Genomic DNA, 21,740 nt, shown 5'->3' with positions numbered 1-21,740 from the left:
TCATGTCTATAGGCGACGGTTACCACTTTCCGTCAGGTGGGCCATTAGCTTGTTTGTCATTCTAAGGTGCATTAAAAAAATCCTGCAGTTTCGCCTGTGATCATGTCGTGATGATGAATAGCCTGTAATCTTCATTAAGAAATGAATTATCAAATGCAAAAAGAATTAGTAAAATCCGATTGTTAGTTCTAGAGATTAGCGAAAAGATTGCTCTCAGCAATAAGACCGTCTCACTCATACAACTGTATCGTTGCATTTATTAATTGCCTTGCTTATTCCCTATATTGTATAATGCAAATAAAGTATCCTCATTCATTCATTCATTCATTCATATTTATAACATTAGTATGAAATATATCACTGCAAATATGAAATTTTTGGTGCAGTTATACCCCTGCATCCTGCTGACATTCATTTAAAGGATTTCTATTAAAAGCATTTTTTTTTTCAAACTCGATTTATAACAAATACAATTTATTTCCAAATTAACAGAATTCCATTTAAACTGTGGGGTCTATGCACCGTCTCTGCGGTTGCTGGCAAAAAGGAAACCACTAATTTAAATAATGAATTCGTGATAAGAGAACGTAAACAGATTAGCAATGAGCGCTCGAAGCCTGACCAGACGGACGAGTGGGGCTTCGCACGGTCAAGGCAAGTGGTGCACGAGAACGGAAAATCAATGGTGTTTTAAAGATTTAGGAACTGTTTTCATATTATATAGAGGTTTCTTAAGGGTCGGCTATGCGCGCGTAATGCTCCTGGTATTGCAGGTGTTTATATGCTACGGTAACCACTTACTACCAGGTAGGCCGTATGCTTGTATGCTACCTTAGTGGTATAAAAAAAAAGCTAATTTGGATGATTAAAGATAGTATTTCACAAAAAAACCGGCTTGAATTCAGTTAAGGTGCCAAGAGTTAAAAAACAGACTCACTTTCACATCCTGTTTATATTATAAATGCGAAAATTTGTAAGAATGGAGGAATAAATGTTTGTTTACTTTTTCGTGCAAAAAGTACTAAACGGATTCGAATGAAATTTGGTACACGGATAGTTTATATTCTCACTTAGCACACTTCATATAATTATATGTTGTATATATTTATAACAATGTAAAAAATATAATCTATCTATTATATACGCACCTTCTATCTAAGTACTATAAATGTTAATAACAATTTATAACTTCAATTTATATTAATAGGTTAATTAGTTTTTTTTTTTTTGAGTAATGTATGTTCGCCACCACTGCCGCAAATGCTTGTGCCAATCAAATATATAGTTGTAAATACGCGATTCCACTTTTTACTGTTTAAGTTCAGAATTGAGGAAAATATCGCGTTAAATTAAAAAAAAAATAGACCAATTGAAAACATGTTATATTTCTTTTACTTTAAAAAAAGGTAGTTCTCATATCTGTTGTACTTTTTTATGTTCGTTAGTTCAGAACTCAGTTATTTATAAACACATTTGGAAAATTCTTTATTTTTGTGAAAGGGGGATGTTTTCAGATTGATCCTACAGAAATTTTATCAAAATCGTTTTAGTAGTTTATTTTTTATAATCAATATAACTACTTTTAACTACGTTTAAAGTTAGTGTTTTTTATTTTTATTTGGAAAACAAACAGTACAATTTACAGAAAAAATATTACATAATTAATCATTCGTAACTAATATAGTTTCCACTAATAACTATTAGACAATCTTCGATATATAGCAATAAAAAAAAGAAAGTACTGAGATACAAATTTGGCCGTGTGGACCCACCATAAAATAGGCCACCCCATACTTTCCCGTAAGTGGGGACTAAAGGAGGGCGAGGGATGAGGAGCGTGCCTCTTAAAACATCTCCAAAGCCTAACTACGGTTGCCAATCCGCCTGCCAAGCGTGGCAACTACTGACAAAACCCCCTAAGGGGGAGGCTTATGTTCAGCAGTGGACAAGTAAATGATGATGATGATATAGATTTAGAATACGGAATTGTGTGTGGAAAACATTTCGTTTTTTAAAATGTTAAAAACTAATACGAAGATGCAAATACGGTCACATTGAATTCTTGATATTATCCCGAATCGGCTTTTTATTCATTGTAATTGAGTTACTAACATACATACAAATCTGTCACGCCTGTCTCCCATTAGGGTAGGCAGAAACAATGGAACGCCAAATGGTTCGATTCAAACAAACCCCTTTCGCTTCTTTCACATTTATCAATCTTTTCATACACGCTCGCCGGTTACGGGTACTTTTAATTTGGCCTCTCTTCAGTCTAGGGCGGACCCTACCGACATCTCCATTTATTCTTGCTCGACAAATCTCTTTCGTAATTCTTCTTTCATCCATCCTCTCTAAATGGCCAAACCAACGCAACATTCCTTTTTCGATTTTTGTCACTACATCGTCTTTCAGTCCACACTTCTCTCTAATCACACTGTTTTTGTTACTAAATATGTTAATATTATATTTTGCGGAATAAAATTTTAAATTATTAATTTTAACGGTTATTAACTAACTACATTAACAGTTTTATTATGGCAGTGATTTCTTGTTACAGAATGATAACAGCAGTGAACGAATTTCTCGACGACCTTCGGTAAGTAGTTGTGAATGTTGAAAGTAAGAGTAAGTTTTATGCTTTTGATATCGACTCCTGGACAAACATACGCATGTTTGTAATTTGTTTTAATACAACTTATCGAAAATGTAATAAAAAAGTAATAGTTGATCCGACTTCTCCCTTGAAGGAGACTTTGTACAAACGTCTATTGCTTGGGTACCTCTGTCCCATTCGTGTTTCATGGCTGTGTTTCGGTTTGAAGGGTGGGATATGACGTGAATTTACAGGGTACAGAGGAATAACACTGAGTCCTCAGGAATGGCAACGCATGGGGGGTATCATGGGCGAAACAGTATATTCTGTTATGTTCATGGTACTGCCCATGTCTATAGACGACGGTTACCACTTTCCATCAGGTGGACTGTCAGCTTGTTTGCCATTTTAAGTTGTATAAAAAAAAAGACTATAAGGCAGTATGATGTATGATTGTAACTCAAAAATAAATAGTTATTAACTTAATAGTTGAATATCTATCATTTTGTTATTATATTATTTTATGTATGTATGTATGTATGTGTATGTATTTTATATGTATTATTAATTTTTTTTTACGTCTACTGTCAATAAAAAAAAGTTTAAAGACCGTAGACGTAAAAAACCCAAAAAAATTTTTTTAAACATTTTTGTCAGTGTTTTTTGAAGATTACCTGAAAAAAATTGAAAATAATTTTTTTTCGAGTTTAGACCCAAAAACTAGACACTTAGAGCTACAATTTGCTGTTTTTTAAAAATGTCTTTACGATTATTTTTCTCCAAGTTACAGCCTATTGAAAATCACCTAAAAATTTGATGTTTTTTTTTATCCCTTAATTTTTACCATTAGTGCATTTATAATATTATTCGGTAAGCCCGTGAAGTCGTAATAATTGTCGAATATGACAAACAAAATATATTCATTTCATAAAATTTACATTGAAAAGTATTTAAATATTTCTAATAAAATTTTTGTTTTTTTTTTTTTTTAATTATAGCGTTTTCAATTTGTAATTTTTTGATGTCATGAAATAAGAGTTACTCGTATTATGGGTGTTCCCTTATCTTAAAAGTTTAAAAACCCCTGGACTGATATGGGAATCTTAGAATTGTTTTTGCAGTAAAAGCTAGAGATTTATATTACAGCCTGTATATTAAAATGTAAGCGTGTTATACTAGCATAAATAATAAGAATATATTTTAATGTACTGTACTGCCGATTTAACTTACGTGTAATTAGATCAAAAAAGTTCGACTAGTTTCGGAATCAATTCGTGATACTTAGTCATCAGCGAGGCACAGTCAACCGCGTTCTCGCGTCACAGTCGTTCACGAAACGAAACTTGTAACCATAAAAATATAAACATTGTACCTAATACGATTTATTAGCACCCATCTAAACAGTTGTACTACGTAAGGTTTCATAATTGTTCTGTTTACTATCCGTGTGGTGACGATGTAAGAATAGTAGACGGTATAACATTGCATTGCACTACATTTTACCAGAGGGAGACTTTGTACAAAAGTCGATTGCTTCGGTACCTCTGTCCCATTCGTGTTTCAACCGTGAAGCAGTTGTGTTTGCATGGCTGTGTTTCGGTTTGAAGGGTGGAGCATGGCGTGAATTTACTGGGTACAGAGGAATAACACCTAAGTTCTCAAGAATGGCAACGCATGGGGGGTATCATGGGCGAAACAGTATACTCTGTTATGTCCATGGTACTGCTCATGTCTATGGGCGACGGTTACCACTTTCCATCAGGTGGGACGTCAGCTTGTTTGCCATTCTAAGTAGTATAAAAAAAAAATCTAAACACACGTAGAATTGGCAACGTAACCCTATAAAAAAATCTTATTTTGAAAATTCCATAAACATTATAACCACAAAACGATAGAAGGTATGTAAACAAATAAATATCTATTAGATTCCATTGTCCATTATCCAGCCAAGACAAATAAAAGGCATGAAACACTTAGAGTATACGTCACGTAAAGTTATCCTAAGTATGTAGTTGTTATTTAGATCCTATACTGAAGCTAATAAGGCAGTTTATGTTTTACAAACCGCAAAGCAAACTTTGTTTAGATCGTTACACTATTTTTAACACAATTTACACCATCCATCATGTCACGTACCGTGATAATTGTTCTCGAAAATTCCATGAAGCAACATGCCTGTTTGTTATTCTACAGTCTCCGGTTTATCATTATTACTTTTTAATTTTTAGTGACTGGTTGAAAAGTGGATTCGAATTTTAAAATCGAAAGTGACATCTCGTGAAACTTTTTTTTTGTGTGTGCGGCCAGTAGCAGTTTTGCTACTGTTTGATTGTTTTTTTTTTTTTGTGTTTGAACAGTTTATGGCAAAAACTCTAGAAGAATTGATAATATTAAAAAGGATATCGCTGAGATATCTCCTCGCGAGGGAATCTCGGCTGATCGCTTTAGGGAAGAAGCCGGTTAACAAAAAAATTGCTAACTATTTGAAAACGCATGAAGAAAGTACTGTGTGGTCGAGTTTTTTGGACACTTGGGGCGAGGATCTTACCAAAAACATCAACGTGTACGATTGGAGGTTGCAAGAAAGGAGTATAGAAAACAAGCCACGTTCTTACATTTTAGAGTCGGTAGCGAAAAGGATTCTAGTAGACTACGAAATGCCATTATGGTAAGACCTATTCGTATTAGGTACTAGACGGTAGGGTTTTAAATTATGATTATTCAGTACCTACAAAACTTCCATGTCTTTTGTTATTGAAATTTTAACGAGACAAAATTAATAAAATATATAATATCTATAGAATATGGCAATAAAATTACAGGGCACAGAGGCATTAGTCCTCAGGAATGGCAACGTATTAGGGGTATCATGGGTGACACAGTATACTCTATTACGCCTATGGTACTGTTCATGTCTATAGGTGACAGTTAACGCTTTCCATCAAGTAATGGCAAACAAGCTGTCTGCCAATTAGCTTATTTGCCATTCTTATATATATTCTTATATATATATAAATTTTCTTAAAATCAGTTAAAATTTAATTAAAATTATTTTCTTTAAATTTATTTAGTTAAAATTAATTTAATTTTTAAATCAAAATAACTGGTTTTGCCAAAATGGAAGTTACTTTTTGTTTTCTGTGGAATACATTTTTAAATTATTTACCTATTACATTATTCTTCCATTGTTTTTTTTACCTAAACTTTAATTTGCTCTATTCCTCTTACACGACTGTTCAATAAAAGAGTGTAATGTTTACAGGCTGTGTGTGATTTTTGTTTTATTTCCACGAGATTTTTTAAACACTTGAACAGACTAAGCATACGCCATACTTGAACAATTCAATATATGGCGTATACTTAGAATACTACTGATAAGCTACTAGCTATAATTTCATTGAAAAAAAACCGTTTTATATTAAAGAGTCAAATTCACTTTCACATTTATAATTTATCCGGTAAATATTTGTATCCCCTTTTGCCCCCTACCGCTCTCTACCGGATCCATTTATTCTTACTAGTATAGAATAGGCATGAGTAATATGGATACCGATCCGATATCTATATATTGGGTTTCTCTGGACATTGATGGCGGGAAAAAGGTCATCATTTCTTTCGGTATAATCTAAATAAAACATTGTAATATAAATATATCAAATATATCTAAAAATAGTACATTACTGCAGCGGCCAGCAACTGAGGCATTGATGGACGAACGTACAAATGTGGGCCGAGGCGTAGTCGAGGCACGCATACGTGAGTCCATCGATGCCTAGCTGTGGCCAAGGCTTGTATAGTACTTTTCTCAAACAATGCGCGGAAATCAAAAACACAATTTTATTTTTTAAGTTCAATGACGAATAACGAACAATAATAATTTTTCACGCGCCATAATGTTCCTTTGTTTTTTTTTTTTTTCAATAAACAGCTTTCTATTTGTTAGCCATGTTGAAATTTAAATAAAACCTTTTATTAGTTACCTCCTTGGTAGCCATGTAGGTGCTCTGTGTATCTGTCAAGTCTGAGCAAACAATAATATATATGTAATTGTATTAAAATCGGTTTGGCGGCTTCGGAAATTAGCATAAACAAATATAGTGATGTGGGATTTTTATATATTAAAAAAATATACATAATATGAATGTAAACGAGTTCTAATATTTCTACGGAACCCTAAAAATAGATTTCTCTATTAGTCAACGATAGTATAATTTATCTAAACACATACGTGCGTGCTACGGGCATCCATCTTATGTTGAAACCTGTGGGTACAGTCAGCATGAAATTTACTATTGCCATATTATTATTATTAACCAACTTTGAAAAAAAGAGGTTTTCTGATAAACATACCAAAATCAAATCAAAATTGGCGATGTAATCGTGCAATATCATTACAAAAAATACAAATATATTTTTTTATGATAGGTTCATAGAATGACACTAGCACTTCCTAAGGTTGACTGGCAGAGAATGCTTATAGTATTTGGTCTGCCATGTAAACATATACATATGTATTAATGAATAAATAAATAAATGGTAAACAAGGTGACATTGCACGTGATTGATAGTGGTAACTGTCACGTGTGGACATAAACAGCACCATGGAAAAAGAATACATTCTATTCTTAAATCAATATCCCACACCACGACTAAAGAATGTAATTATTTTATTTATTGAAATTTATAAAAATAATAATAACAATAAAGTCTGAAACAAGTCAAGTGGTTTGCGATTTCGAGGCAGTTTACTGTTGGGAAAGATGCAGAAAGTATTGCTCTTAGGTAATGCCCGAACAGTACGCCGGTTTCTCTCCCTGGGGTCTTGAACACCGACTATCCGGGTTTGTTATCCCACCTCTTTATATGTGCAGATGTGAATTTTGTTTTAGAAATAAGAATAGTAACAATAATAAGTTTATTACTTTTATTATCGTTTGGAGGAAACAATAAAGAGTATATATCTATCTATGTTTGAATCGAAGCATTTGGCGTTCCATTGTTTCTGCCTACCCTAATGGGAGACAGGCGTGACAGATATGTATGTATATATATATATATATATATATATATATATATATATATATATATATATATATATATATATATATATATATATATATATATATATATATGTATAATTTGTTTAATTTAATAACTACCGGTTTAACTTACGTGTAATTAGATCGAAAAAAGCTCGATTAGTTTAGAAATCAATTCGTGACCCTTTATCGTGAGTGACTGTGACGTGAGCACGAGATTAATTGTCCTATATTTATTTAATTAAATTACAATAACGAATTATGTAAAATATATATTATTTTTGTATCACCTTTCACAGCGTCCAATTTATTTATTTATGAGATATTATGCACAATTATTAGAAAGTCCATACACTTGACACATAGATTTATTGTAGAATGTATATGCATGTTAATAGTGGAATGTAAATGCATGTTAATGACCGTTCTTGACATACTGCTTGCTTGAATTTACTTTTAGAGAAGCCGATAAAAAGGTTGTCGTATGAGGCGAGAGATGTTTTTGATGGGTGAAAATGGAATGGTAACCCCGCCTGCGCTAACGGGATACGCTGGCGGAGCACCAGTGAAGGGTGATAGATGAGAATGAAAACAGACCAGTTAGCTTGAATGAATTATGATGAATTCATCAGGAATTATCCATGATAGTTTCTAGGGGGAACCGCGAGGAGGTCGACCTGGTTGGGTATATTGCTAGCAATGGGATTCTCAGTCTCCATTACTAACAATCCCTTTCCCCCTGGCGAGAGATGTTCTCTTGTTTTTAATCGTCCAGCAATGATTACATAACTAACTGTTGCCTGCGACTTTGCACGCGATGTGTTGTAATGGCTACCACCCTGATTCTTTGTTAAATCGAAAATTTTAAAAATCTTCTATAAGTTACTATAACTTATAGAACATTTTTAAGTTAAAAAGTTACTATAACTATAATTTACAGGGTACAGAGGAATAACACCTGAGTCCTCAGGAATGGCAACGCATGGGGGTATCATGGGCGAAACAGTATACTCTGTTATGTCCATGGTACTGCTCATGTCTATAGGCGACGGTTATCACTTTCCATCAGGTGGGCCGTCAGCTTGTTTACCATTCTAAGTTGTATAAAACAAAACTTATAGAAGATTTTTAACGATATAATATTAACATTGTAATCCAAAAAAAAAAAACCGATTTCAATTGTAGAACAACCAGTTAATTTGATTAAAAAAGTAAATTATTGAAATTTTGAGAAAATTTCTGTGGGACCAATCTGTAAGTATATCTTTTACTCGTAAGATACAAAAAGAATTTTTCAAATCGGTTTTATAACTGACGTAGTTATGGTAATAAACTAAAAAAAAAAAAAAAAATACAATCGAATTGAAAAATGTATGTTCTAAATTTCAGCTTTTTAGACTTATTAAGTTTTGGTTGTGCGCTGACAGTCGGTCATGATAAACTATTTTATATGTATAGATTAACGATATTGTAGCTAGTAGTAAAGTGGTTATTCACCTTCCTGGTTACACGTTCATCACCATATCACATCAGCCTTTAACTGTCCACTGCTCAACATAGGCTTTTTCCTATCAGGGTTATTTTTATGGGTGATAATGGAATGGTTAACCCACCCGCGCTATCGGTATACACCGGCGGGGCGTTATTTAAATTGCATAATAATTATAATAATACATATATTGCTGTCTGTACTAATCCAACATGTTATCTTATCAGTGCTATCACAAACGATTGTATCACTCTCGTATTTTTAGTGTACATTGTAATTTTATACGAGTAACAGTTGTCTGTGTGACATTATTATCAAAGTGTAAGTTTTTTTTTTATTTTCAAATTATTATTTTTTTACAACAAACAATTGTTTTTTTTTATACAACTTAGAATGGCAAACAAGCTGACGGCCCACCTGATGGATAGTGGTAACCGTCGCCTATAGACATGAGCAGTACCATGGACATAACAGAGTATACCGTTTCGCTCATGATACCCCCCATGCGTTGCCATTCCTGAGGACTCAGGTGTTATTCCTCTGTACCCTGTAAATTCAATGCCATATTTCACTCTTCAAACCGAAACACAGCCATGCAAACACAACTGCTTCACGGTTGAAACACGAATGGGACAGAGGTACCCAAGCAATCGACTTTTGTACAAAGTTTCCCACTGGTAAACTCTGGTGGTTTATGGTAAACAGGCTAGTGGACTATGAAGATTATATAAATGCAAATAAAACTATAATGGCAAATAACCAGGATTCCGGAGATTTGTAATCTATGCTATTTAATCTATGTCTGTGATAAATATGTTTAATTCTCTTTACACGCTAAGCTCCTAGTATTTAATTAAGTATATTAAGAATGATTTTGCGGCGCAAAAATAAATTCGGACCAAACACCGATGAACTATTATAATTTTTTTTTTAACTTTTGAATTTAGAACATTACGTTAAAAATATTTTAATTTAGAACGCGTAATTGTGTCTGTCTGCAAATAAACAGAATCTAGTTATTAGTTATAACAGGCATAAGTTTTAAGCTAGTTTTCTGCATTGAGCCAATTTTCCTTTTCAAATTAAAAGACAATTTTGGTCATCACGGGAGTAAACTTTATCGATTGCGCAAAAAATTATTAAAATCGGTTCAGAATTCAGGTTAATAAATTAATGCCACCTCTTACAATATTCTGTATTTTTCTGGATGAAAAAGAGTATTCTAGTATTTTTAGGAAATCTCAAAAGGAACAGTTTCTTTTATCGTCTGTAACGATCCTGACAATTGCCCAAACAAGTGAGTAAAGTTGACTTAAATAATTATAATGCAAAAAATCAAATTTCCTCCCATTCATGGGAAATTAATGAAAGTCCCTTAAGACCTGTCGATGATAGGCCATTGGTAATTTCTTATTGTGTTTTTTTTTTTTGCATTTTCATCCTCACCTATTATCATTCACTAGTAGCCTCGCTAGCGTATACCAATGGTAGATACGGGGCTGCTATTCCATTTTCAGTTCAGAAAATAAAAAAATTGTAACTGTTTTTTTGTTAAATTTTTTATATATACCATATATATATATATATATATATATATATATATATATATATATATATATATATATATATATATATATATATATATATATATATATATATATATATATATAAGTGTTTAGTTTAGTCATTCGAATTAATTTGTATTTTCTGATACACCAGCATTAGTCAGTCGAGAGTTATTCACTAATTTTATATAAGACATGTATACTTATCGGTTAGATATTAAAGATTGTAATCCATTCATAAAATTGTTGCTTAAATCAAGGCGTAAAGGAAAGAAAATGAAAGTGCGTCAAAATATTTCTATCAATTGTTGATAACGATTATATTTGTTGATAAAATCGCATAATTTTGCTTCTAATATAACTATCGAATCGATAGTATCGTATTATCATAGTATAATTAGGTTACACAGACAGATATTTGGAATTAAATCCGGTGTAATATTAATTGCAAGTAAATAGTTATCGAGCCTAATCTAAATCCCCGCATAGAATAAGCCTTTACCGTGAGTGTCGTAAGAGACGACTGAGGGAGGACTAGGGATGGGCAGCAGCGTCCCTCCTAAAACATCTTCAAAGCCTAACTGCACGCACAGCACGGGGTTCTTCAAAAAGGGGGTTAGGTTTCTTCAGGGTCGGCAACACGCGCGTAATACCCCTGGTATTGCAGGCGTTTATAAGCTATGGTAACCGCTTACCATCAGTTGGGCCGTATGCTTGTTTGCCACCTCAGTGTTATAAAAAAAATATTGAAAATTTTTCAATTGTTTTTAAAAACTGACAGTTAATTGTAGCATTACCGTACTTTGTTATGAACTCTGTGAACTTATTAGATTCTGAATATTTAAATTTAGAATTTCGTGACGATCGCTTCAGCCAGTAATACGCTAAGAGCTAACAAACTCTATGAATAGATAGACACAACAATACTTAAATAATGAATAATAATAATAAGAGAATACGTACTTATCGTGATACAATTTCAATAACTGGATAATATTGTAACAGATCCTTAGACTATTTCTAAAGTGAAAACAGTGTTGTCCTCCTCTCTCGTACTTGCTGTGCCCAACAGGGTCCATAATTGAAATGTTATCTACAAATTATATTATGGAATGCAATAAGAAATAAATAAATAAATAAACTCACTTTCACATTTATAACATTAGTAAGTATAATATTACGTTGTTAATTTCTAAATATATTCAATAGAATAAATAATAATTTAAATATAATTTTCATATTTTAATAATATTTCTATAACGATTTGCGTTTTATAATTTATTATGTCTAATACTATCTACTAATATTATAAATTCAAATGTTTGCAATGTCGTTATTTAATCAACTATGATGCACAGATACCCGCTTATTCCTAAAAACGTCAAGTCTTTCATAAACTATTTTTTTTTTTTTTACTATTAAAATATTTTGTCTATGTCTTTTGCGCTTAATTCTCAATCAGATTTTTAAGGGTATATTAAGATTTTTTCAAAGTCGGCATTGCGCACGTGACACTCCTAGTATCGCAGGCGTCTATAGGCTACAGTGACCGTTTATTATCAGACGGGCTGTATGCTTGATTGCAACCTTCGTGGTGGCAAAAAATATTTTATCAAAGTAAAAAAAAAAAAACACTTTATTAAAATAAGTAGATAAATTAGGTTAGTAGAACCTTTTAGTTTTTATAGATAATGGGAATAGATTATATCCTAAATTCAATCTAGAATTGTGCTCAATTTGTATACGAAATTATATACAAATTAATTCAACCATTTATGCATGATTGAGTAACAGAAGTTCAGATCGTCTTAACAAATTTTTCCATTTATTTTATAAATATTAATATGATGCCAATCTTATGTTCAAAGCCGGGTCAATAACCCCTTCATGAATCAATCCATCATCGTAATCTGACTTGTGTTTTTGTTCCAAGCGGCGGGAAAATGACGGAGGCACCGACAGTGAGAGTGGAGCACGGCGAGCTCCAAGGTCGTGTGGTGACAAGTCCCTCAGGGAAGTGGTACTACAGTTTCCAGGGTATACCATACGCGAAGCCGCCACTAGGCTCCCTTAGATTTAAGGTAAGCATACAGATAACAGAGCTTTCAGTTAATTCTAGAAATGATGGGCCGACTGATGTCAGTTCATCAGGAAATAATCACGTTGGTTTTCAGGTCGACCTGACAGGAAGGGGGAAGGGATTGTTAGTCATGTAGTTTAGTGGAGGGGTATTTTTAATAATGGGGATTAGTAGCCATATTGCTAACAATAGGGGAAGGCATTGTTAGCAATGCGGACTACCAGTCCCATTGCTAGCAATATATGCTGTCAGGTTGACCTCCACGTGGTCCCCATTGGAAACCATCGTGCTGAATGCCAGGTGTATTCATCACGATGTGCTAACTTTAAAACTTTATATTACCTGACGTCTGTCACGTGCAAAGATACAAAAATATTAATTTAAGATAAGAATACTATTTCTGCACCGACAAAACAAACATACATTCCACCGAACTTATCTACATTGATGTTTGTTTATTATACATGAAGCCTAAATATGATTAATTTTCTACATAAATTTACATAGCCTGTAACGTGCTGAAACTGAAGTGTTCACTTGACTGACTAAGACTGACAATTTGAAGCCTATGATATACTCCAGTAGTAAAACCGTGAAATTCTGTACTATTACACAATATATATTGACGATGAAGTATCTATATAAATTAACAAAATAAAAAAAATCATTTATTCATGCTAAACGAGCACATACAAGGAATATCCCGAAACTCCTTCGGGAACAGGAAATAATAGATTGGCTTCGGCAAATTTTAACATAGTATAAATCAAAGTCGCTTCCCGGCTTATGTTCTTTTTTCATTTAAGAGTTTCCTCTTGTCGGTGCAACTAATTCATGCATCTTCCTCCAGCCAGCTCTATCCCAGGCCATATCCTTTATCTCCCTATACGACATGACGTCTAGTGTTTCCTTTATCTGTCCCATGTAGTTATTCCTCGGTCTTCCTGTTCCTCTTTTGCCCTCTATCTTTCCTTCTACTATGCTCTTAAAAAAATCGTTATGTCGTATTTCGTGGCCCAGCATTTTGCCTCTTCTATTTTCTATTATTTCAACCAATGTTCTCTTCTCGTTCACTCTTTTTAGGACTTCCTCGTTCGTTAGTTTTCTATCCTTGTGTTATACGCTTAGATTTTTTAATGATTAAAAGATTTATGCAATATTAAATTAATTTACTTTTTTTTTAACAATAAATAAGTGTTTATTAATTTAAAAAGAATTTCAAAATCAGTTCAGAATTAGTGGAGAATTATCAGTAACAAAAAATATCGGTGAGTGGACAATCTCCTCCAATTAGACGTCAGTTGAAAAGGATAGGCTGCTATCTCATAATATGAAGTCTAACCCCCTTATTCATAAAAACGGAAAACTTCTCACAAACCTATTTTAGCTATTGAACTGTTTTGTCTATTTCTTTTGCGCTACATTCCTAATTTGCAAGAAAGCGACAAAACAGCGTAATAGTCATAACAGATTTGTAGAATGATTTAGTTTAGCTCGATCCACTGAAACTGCGTAGAGATGTTGCGTCTCTGTGCATCTTCTATCGAATTTATCATAAGGAGTGCTCTGAGGAGTTGTTTGGATTGATACCTGCTGCTGATTTCCACCACCGTACAACCTGCCATAAACTGAAATTTCATCCCAACCATGAGTGGCGGTCCTCCACCGTGCGTTTTTCAAGGCACTTTCTTCCACGCACAACCACTCTTTGGAATTAAGAGAGAGCGAGATGTTCAGCAAAGTTTAAGACTAAAATTATGATGATGAGCGATAAAAAGGTGATAAGTTCTTAGAGAAATAGTTTAAATTTTATGCAACAGTCTTTAGTTTCATCATTTATGTTATATAACTTCCTCTCCTGAAGTATTCATGCCACGTTATCAGTATTTGCCAAGATTATAGATAACATCGCGTCATAACTCTTAAGTTTTATTTTCAACTAAGTATAATATTGGTTTTTCTATGTTTTCTTAAAGTGAGATAGGTAATTTACAAGAATGTAACTTGCCTCTGTCGTATATTTGTATGTCTGTTTATCTGTCCGCAATGAGATATTCTTGGCTGGTCTGATGGTCTAACTGGAAGACAGGGGAACATCATTTATTTATTTGTAAATAAATAATAATACAACCCCCAAACTCAGTATAGTTCAAACACCACTGTGTTTGGGTTGATTCTTTTCAATAAATACTTCGCACACAAATATTAATCAAGGTCCTGAAAGTCATTGAAAATTCTACTTATATTATGTTACTTATTTTTACTTATTTATCAATTCTATTGAAAAAAATTACGCCTATGTTGAATAAATCATTTCAGCAGTATTAAACATTATCTTAATGGAACTTATAAATTAGTAATACATAAGTAGAACTTTCAATGACCTTGATATGAAATGTTCTATTGAATTTTGATAATTTTTACCCTAAGTAGTCGCAACAAAACTTTAAACTCTTAGACACCCTGTGACCCTTAGATACGGGTAATAGAATAACCTGGTAATAGTACAAAACATGCTGGACGTTTGTTATATTTTGCCAACTGAAAGACTGAACCAAATCTTGGAAAAAATTACATATTTAGAAATACATAGAATCCAAAGAGTATACTTAAGCGATGCAATCTGAAATAAACCGACTCCTAAATACTCGTATAGATACCCAGAAAACCGTATTATTTATTTTTAACTGAATCCGTAATGAAATAAAATATTTTTAATTTTTCAGGACCCACAACCTTTGGAACCTTGGGAGGGTGTCCGCGATGCCACCACTGAAGGCAATATCAGTGCACAAATAGATCCTTTTACAAAAGAATATGTAGGTGACGAAAACTGCCTCTTTTTAAACGTGTACACTACCAACTTAGATGGTGCATTCCTCCCAGTGATGCTGTTCATACACGGAGGTGGTTTTAAATTTGGCTCAGGAAATTCCAGTCAGTATGGTGGTGATTTTCTAGTCGAGAAAGATGTCGTGGTAGTTACAATAAACTATAGATGTGGACCATTAGGTTTCCTATGCCTGAACACACCCGAAGTTCCCGGAAACGCAGGCTTTAAAGACATGGTCCAAGCCATCCGATGGGTTAAGGATAATATCCAACATTTCGGAGGTAATCCCGGGAATCTGACACTATTTGGCGAAAGTTGCGGTGGTGTAGCTACTTCGTTGTTAACTGCTAGTCCTTTAACTAAAAATTTGATAAACAAAGCGATAATTCAGTCGGGCACCGCCCTCAACAGTTGGGGTTATCAAAAAAACCCTATAGAAAATGCTAGAAATCTAGCGCAACTCCTGGGATCTGAGGCAGAAAGTGTTGATGAAATATTAGACTTTTTATCGGCTTCTTCAGTTAAGGATATTACTGAAGCTGGCAGAAAATTGGCTCCGCTTGAATTGTTTTATGAAAAAGGTGGCAATGTTTTCGCTGCAGTTATAGAAAAAGAGTTCCCGGATACCGAAGCTTTTTTAACAGAAGCATTTATTGATATTCTAACATCTGGCAGGGTTGCTCAAGTTCCTATAATGATCGGTAGTACAGCATTAGAGTTTACTTATGAACATATAGGTGAAGATTTGCAAGTATTTATACCTGAAGACTTGAATATCGAAAGGAACACAGAGGAAGCAGTCGAAATTGCCGAGGAAATAAAAAGATTGTATTTCAAAGATAAAGAAATTGGATTGGAGAGTTTGAATGAATATTTTGAATTATTATCAGATAAACTAGTCAATATAGACACGCATAGATATGTACAGTATTTAGTGAACGCTACAAATAAGCCAATTTACTATTACAAGTTTGATTATGTCGGAGAATTGAACAATTCTAGAAAGGTAACATCGCCATTGGCAATAAAGCGCGCCGCACATACGGACGAGCTGGGCTATTTATTTAAGAACGACCTCCAAAATGAAGTGGAGCCGACTCCTCAAGACGTCAAAATGAGGGAAAGAATGTTAAGGTTATGGACAAACTTTGCTAAATCTGGGTAAGTGCTAAATTTAATAGTCTCAGTAGAAGAATATGGATTTTAATTGACTATTTTTGTTTCGACGGCTCAATAGGCCGTCGTAACAAAAATAGGCTTGGGCCTTAGACCTTGATTAATACAGGATTCTGTTTATCATATTTTACGCGGGCAAAGTTACATGATATAATATGTACTAAAACGCAACAAAAAATATTATATAAAGGTAATGATATCATATTATTACCACTTACTCAGGCGCGTCATAAAAAATCTACTATTTTTTAAATAAATAATGATATAGTTGGTTATCTTTTGAGCAATTTCCTTTTTAAACATTTATTTCAAAATATTGTTTATAACACCACTTTGTTTTAATAATAACTATCGGTTTAACTTGCTGCAAACGGCTATAGTTAACGCTCTGCGGGCCGAGACGCCCAGTCAAACTCGATTAGGGATCAAGGGTCCCGAATCTAGTTGGGCTTTCTCGAGCTAATTACAAGTAAAGTTAAACCGGTAGTTATTACATTAAAATTTAATATATTCTTACGAAACTTAATTAATTAATTACTTACATTAATTTATTAAATACAATATTAATATATATTTCAGGAATCCAACTCCTGACGATGAGAATGATTATTTGACTGTAACCTGGCGACCAGTAACTAAGGACAACCTCTATTACCTCAATTTAGGTCCAGAATTATCGCTGGACACAAATCCTGATAAAGAAAAAATGGACTTCTGGGATGGTCTCTATAATAAATATTATCGTATTTGGGAACATCCAAAAACAAACAACGAAGAAGTACAACGAACAGAGAAAAATGAAATTGAGGTCCCAGCTGTGGTTCCCGATGTAGTTAGCGAAGTAGTAGAGGACCAAGCACCGGACCCTGAAGTACCCACTCCAGTGAGTGTAGACGACGGGCCTAGGGAAATAAATATAGTTGACCAAAATGCCACTGGCCTTATCCAAGAAATAGTTGTAGAGACAGCGACGATTCCAGAACCAGAAATTGTGTCTGAACCCCCAATTGAAACACCTACTGAAGCACCCGTTGAAGTACACATTGAAGCTCCTAAAGTAGTAGAAAATCAAGTTCAAATCAATGGTAACAGCAATGGCGATGTGAGAAAACCCAGGCCATCAAACGAAATTAAAATGGTTCAGCAATCAAATGGAATACCCAAAGACGTCATCCGAGCTAACGACCCACCAGAGGATGATCTACCTAAAAACATAGGTGTCAATAAGTTCGTGAACTTCTTTGAATCTTTGGGCGGGAAAAAGTGAGACGGCCATTTTGTTTTTAGATATAGGTAGATATTAAGTTATTTATTTATGTGCAATTCGGAACATTCCATTAAAATTGTTATTTTCATCACTTAAGATTATAATAAATTGTAAAATATAAATGTATAGAAATATTACTCGACAGTGCCTTATTTGCGAAAGTTCGTTTATATGTATTTTTTTTTTTATTATAGTTATTTTATTTTTTTATTTTATAAGAATATCTAAGTTAATCATTCCAGTGCAGTTATCTGGCAAAGTCGCCACTTGCCATATGTATTACTGATCACAAATCGTAAATTTATTCTAGATATTTTCTAAAATTTATATCAATATATCTGTCATATCCACAATGAAATATATTTTATTTAAAAGACCTTATTTTATGTTTTTTTTTTTTTATTTTTCACTTTATCTAATAGCTTATCAAAGGATGTCTTTTAATTATGTAAGTTTTTTCCTCTTTTCTCAGTGATAGATAAAACCTCTAGTGTCCCATCTCTCTCCCTAAGAAAGGGATACCCATCGTGAGATTCGCCCGAATAATATATAAAATAGTTCAATATTTCATTGGCACAGAAACCCTTTACCTTTCCCAGGGAAAGAATTGTTATTAATTGGCTTATTAGCACCTTTTGCTAGCTATATACCCTGGTGTAATGCGGGAGGTCGGCGGAGAGTAAAACACTCTTTAATGGTATTTTTTTATGGATGACAATGGAATGATAACCTCGCCTGAACCACGATAGTTTCCAGGGAGAAACGCGTGGAGGTCGACCTGATAGGGTACATTGATAGCAATGGAGAGTAACCTCCCCATAACAATCCCTTTCCCTCTGCTCTTTGATGGTTGTAAATTGGTGTACTTCAGAATTACGTGATGAATACTCTCGTCTTAACTAGTTACAGTATCGTCTTATATGCGATATAATATTTTTTTTTTATACAACTTATACTGTTTCGTCCATGATACCTCCGCATGGTATCATGGGCGAAACAGTATACTCTGTTATGTCCATGGTACTGCTCATGTCTATAGGCGACGGTTACTACTTTCCATCAGGTGGGCCGTCAGCTTGTTTGCCATTCTAAATTGTATAAAAAAAATGTTATAAAAGAAATAAAAAAAATGTTTAGATATAGAGAAAAGGCGCTTCAGAATCGTCCCCAATGTTTTAAAATTAAAGATAGTGATGCTACCTGTTATCGTTCCTTTAGTGAAATATCGCATTGACTCGAAATCGTCAAAACGACCAATGCATTGCAATGCATTTGAGGTCGACACTCCATCTAGTGGGTGATTGTTGTTTAAAGTAATTTTTATTAATTTTTAAAACTGTGATCGACCTAGTAAAACTACGATACCTTATCACCTGTTTTAATGATCATAGTTTAATTATACTGTGTCAACTAGTCTAGCAGTGAGTGTAATTATGTTTTAATTCGATTACCATATTTATGTTTTTAACGCTGTTTATGAACTCCGCATCGGATACTAAATTCGGTCAATGCAGTTTATTTTTAAAATAAAAAAATGTATAAGCCACTAATGTCGAGAATCTACTATCTTTTTTATGGTATGGGAAGTATAAGCATATAAGTGTACTGATCAATTTACAGTACGTATTTATTTTGTGTCATAGATACTGTATGGAGATTTTTTGTCATAATAACCATAGACAATAAAACCTGCGCAGTAGACGTTTTTGTATGATTTTTTTTTAAATATATTTAACTTAACGTCAGTTTCGCGGGCGGATTAGCAACTGCAGTTTTTGATGAAGGCTTTGGTGATGTTTTAAGAGGGACGCTGCTGCCCATTCCTCGACCATTAAGTTCCCTTAATCACCTCTTACGATACCCACGGGAAAGGAAGGGCCCATTTTATGCCGGAACCACACGGCATGATACTTTCATGATATTATAAAATTAATATATCGATTTTTAAAGATAGATTTAGAAAATGTCGTTCTAGCGATTCTGGATATCTAATATCTATATATACTCTAGTATCATAAATGTATTTATAATATTATTATTACAGAATATATTTCTGATATTGATACAAGTAACTCGTCTACAGTAAAAAAAAAAATACTTGCAAGAGATCCCAAAATTGGGATTCGTAATGCTACCTATCAGTTCATATGAAGTATTTTATGAAAGTTTACTACGGGGTATAGTTATAAATCGCTATTATATTACATTATATTTTAATGTAATAACTGTCGGTTTAACTTACGTGTAATTAGATCGAGAAATCTCGACTAGTTTCGGGATCAATTCGTGGTCCTTAATCATGAGCGGTCTGGACGCGAGCGTAAGCGTGACATAACTGACTGATTCATATATGACTGATCTAATTATATGTAAATTAGTTACATTAAATATAATGTGTACATACAAAACTTTTAACAATAAAATTTTGTATTATATTTATATCTCATGAAATATCTAGACATAGAATTAGAAAGTATTTATGTCTAGCACTGTCCCTAGCCGCCATTTTTATCTAAATTATTAACATCAGGAATTTTTACATTTTATACTTCCCTAATAACGGTAAGCAGAGTTCATTAAAAGTATTTACATTATATATTTACGATAAGATATGATGATATGTATATCGAAGCTGATGATGATGAAGCACGCGATGATGTATATTGAAGCTGTACATTTAATGAGTCATTTTAACATTTTCTCATATTTTCAAATCGTATCAAATCATTATGAATGTATGAATAAAAATTTATTTCAATAAAACCATTACACTTACATATACTTAGATTATAAATAATAAAAACATAAAAATAAATAAATAAAATATAGAAAAAAAGTTTACATTTATATATGAAGAGTATTAGAAATCAGTCAGTGTTATGGTAAAGAAAAAGGATGCTAATTCAGCTAAAGGTTCCTGCAAAAGCAGAAACGCTGATTAGATATTGTGCCAACTTGAACATAGTGATAATCTTATGTATAAACCTATTTTAATGTTATTAAACACGTAGTAATAATGGATGTGTATTTTTATATACTTAATTGTAATTATGAGTAAATAATAAATAAATTTATTCAATATAATCAGTAGTATCATTTATATATATCTTATTTAATATTTATAGAAAACTTTACATTTATCTGAGCCGGTCAGAGGTTAACGAGAATTTTAAAGTGATCACGTCCTTTGATTTGTTTACTAGTAACATTGAAATCATAAGCATTCTATAGGCGCGTTCAGCTATCAAGTTAGTATGGAACAATTTTATATTGGGGTTGATTCTAAAGATTTTTTTTTTTTAATTTGTAAATCTTTAATCTAATTTGTACATTAAATTAATATATTTTGTAAGGCATAGATATGTAAAAAGCTTAAATTTATTTTGTAAGGCACTTAAAACTGACACTTGACGTGAATTTAGGTACAGGGTACAGAGGAATAACACCTAAGTCCTCAGGAATGGCAACGCATGGGGGGTATCATGGGCGAAATAGTATAGTATGTTATGTCCATGGAATTACTCATGTCTATAGGCGACGGTTATAACTTTCCATCAGGTGGGCTGTCAGCTTGTTTGCCATTCAAAGTTGTATTAAAAAAAACTGTCCTTGGAAGAACATTTTGCAGGCTTATGTTAGCAAAACATGTTAGATTTATACGAATCCATCAATGAATAACCAATATGTCTTTGTAG

At 33.1% G+C, this 21,740-nt stretch overlaps 1 protein-coding gene across 3 annotated transcripts in view; it reads left to right on the top strand.

Moving 5' to 3' along the window:
• LOC113514856 (esterase E4-like) overlaps positions 1–18,426 on the top strand; it is a 39,978-nt gene extending 21,552 nt beyond the window's left edge. The window contains exons 2-5 of one of the 3 annotated variants that reach the window (XM_052893167.1): positions 2,561–2,599; positions 12,623–12,770; positions 15,496–16,763; positions 17,358–18,426. In XM_052893167.1, coding sequence (XP_052749127.1) covers positions 2,562–2,599; positions 12,623–12,770; positions 15,496–16,763; positions 17,358–18,045 — 2,142 coding nt within the window. In that variant the 5' untranslated portion in view covers position 2,561 and the 3' untranslated portion in view covers positions 18,046–18,426. Of the gene's footprint in view, positions 1–2,560; positions 2,600–4,941; positions 5,265–9,349; positions 9,446–12,622; positions 12,771–15,495; positions 16,764–17,357 lie in introns of those variants that run through there. The other 2 variants (XM_052893166.1, XM_052893168.1) reach the window with 2 other exon arrangements.
• Positions 18,427–21,740: the final 3,314 nt, after the last annotated feature.

Source organism: Galleria mellonella, unplaced genomic scaffold (genome assembly GCF_026898425.1).
Source record: "Galleria mellonella isolate WM207_F2 unplaced genomic scaffold, CSIRO_AGI_GalMel_v1 utg172, whole genome shotgun sequence".
NCBI classification, from domain to species: Eukaryota; Metazoa; Arthropoda; class Insecta; order Lepidoptera; family Pyralidae; genus Galleria; species Galleria mellonella.
This window is presented reverse-complemented; position numbering and strand designations above follow the sequence as displayed.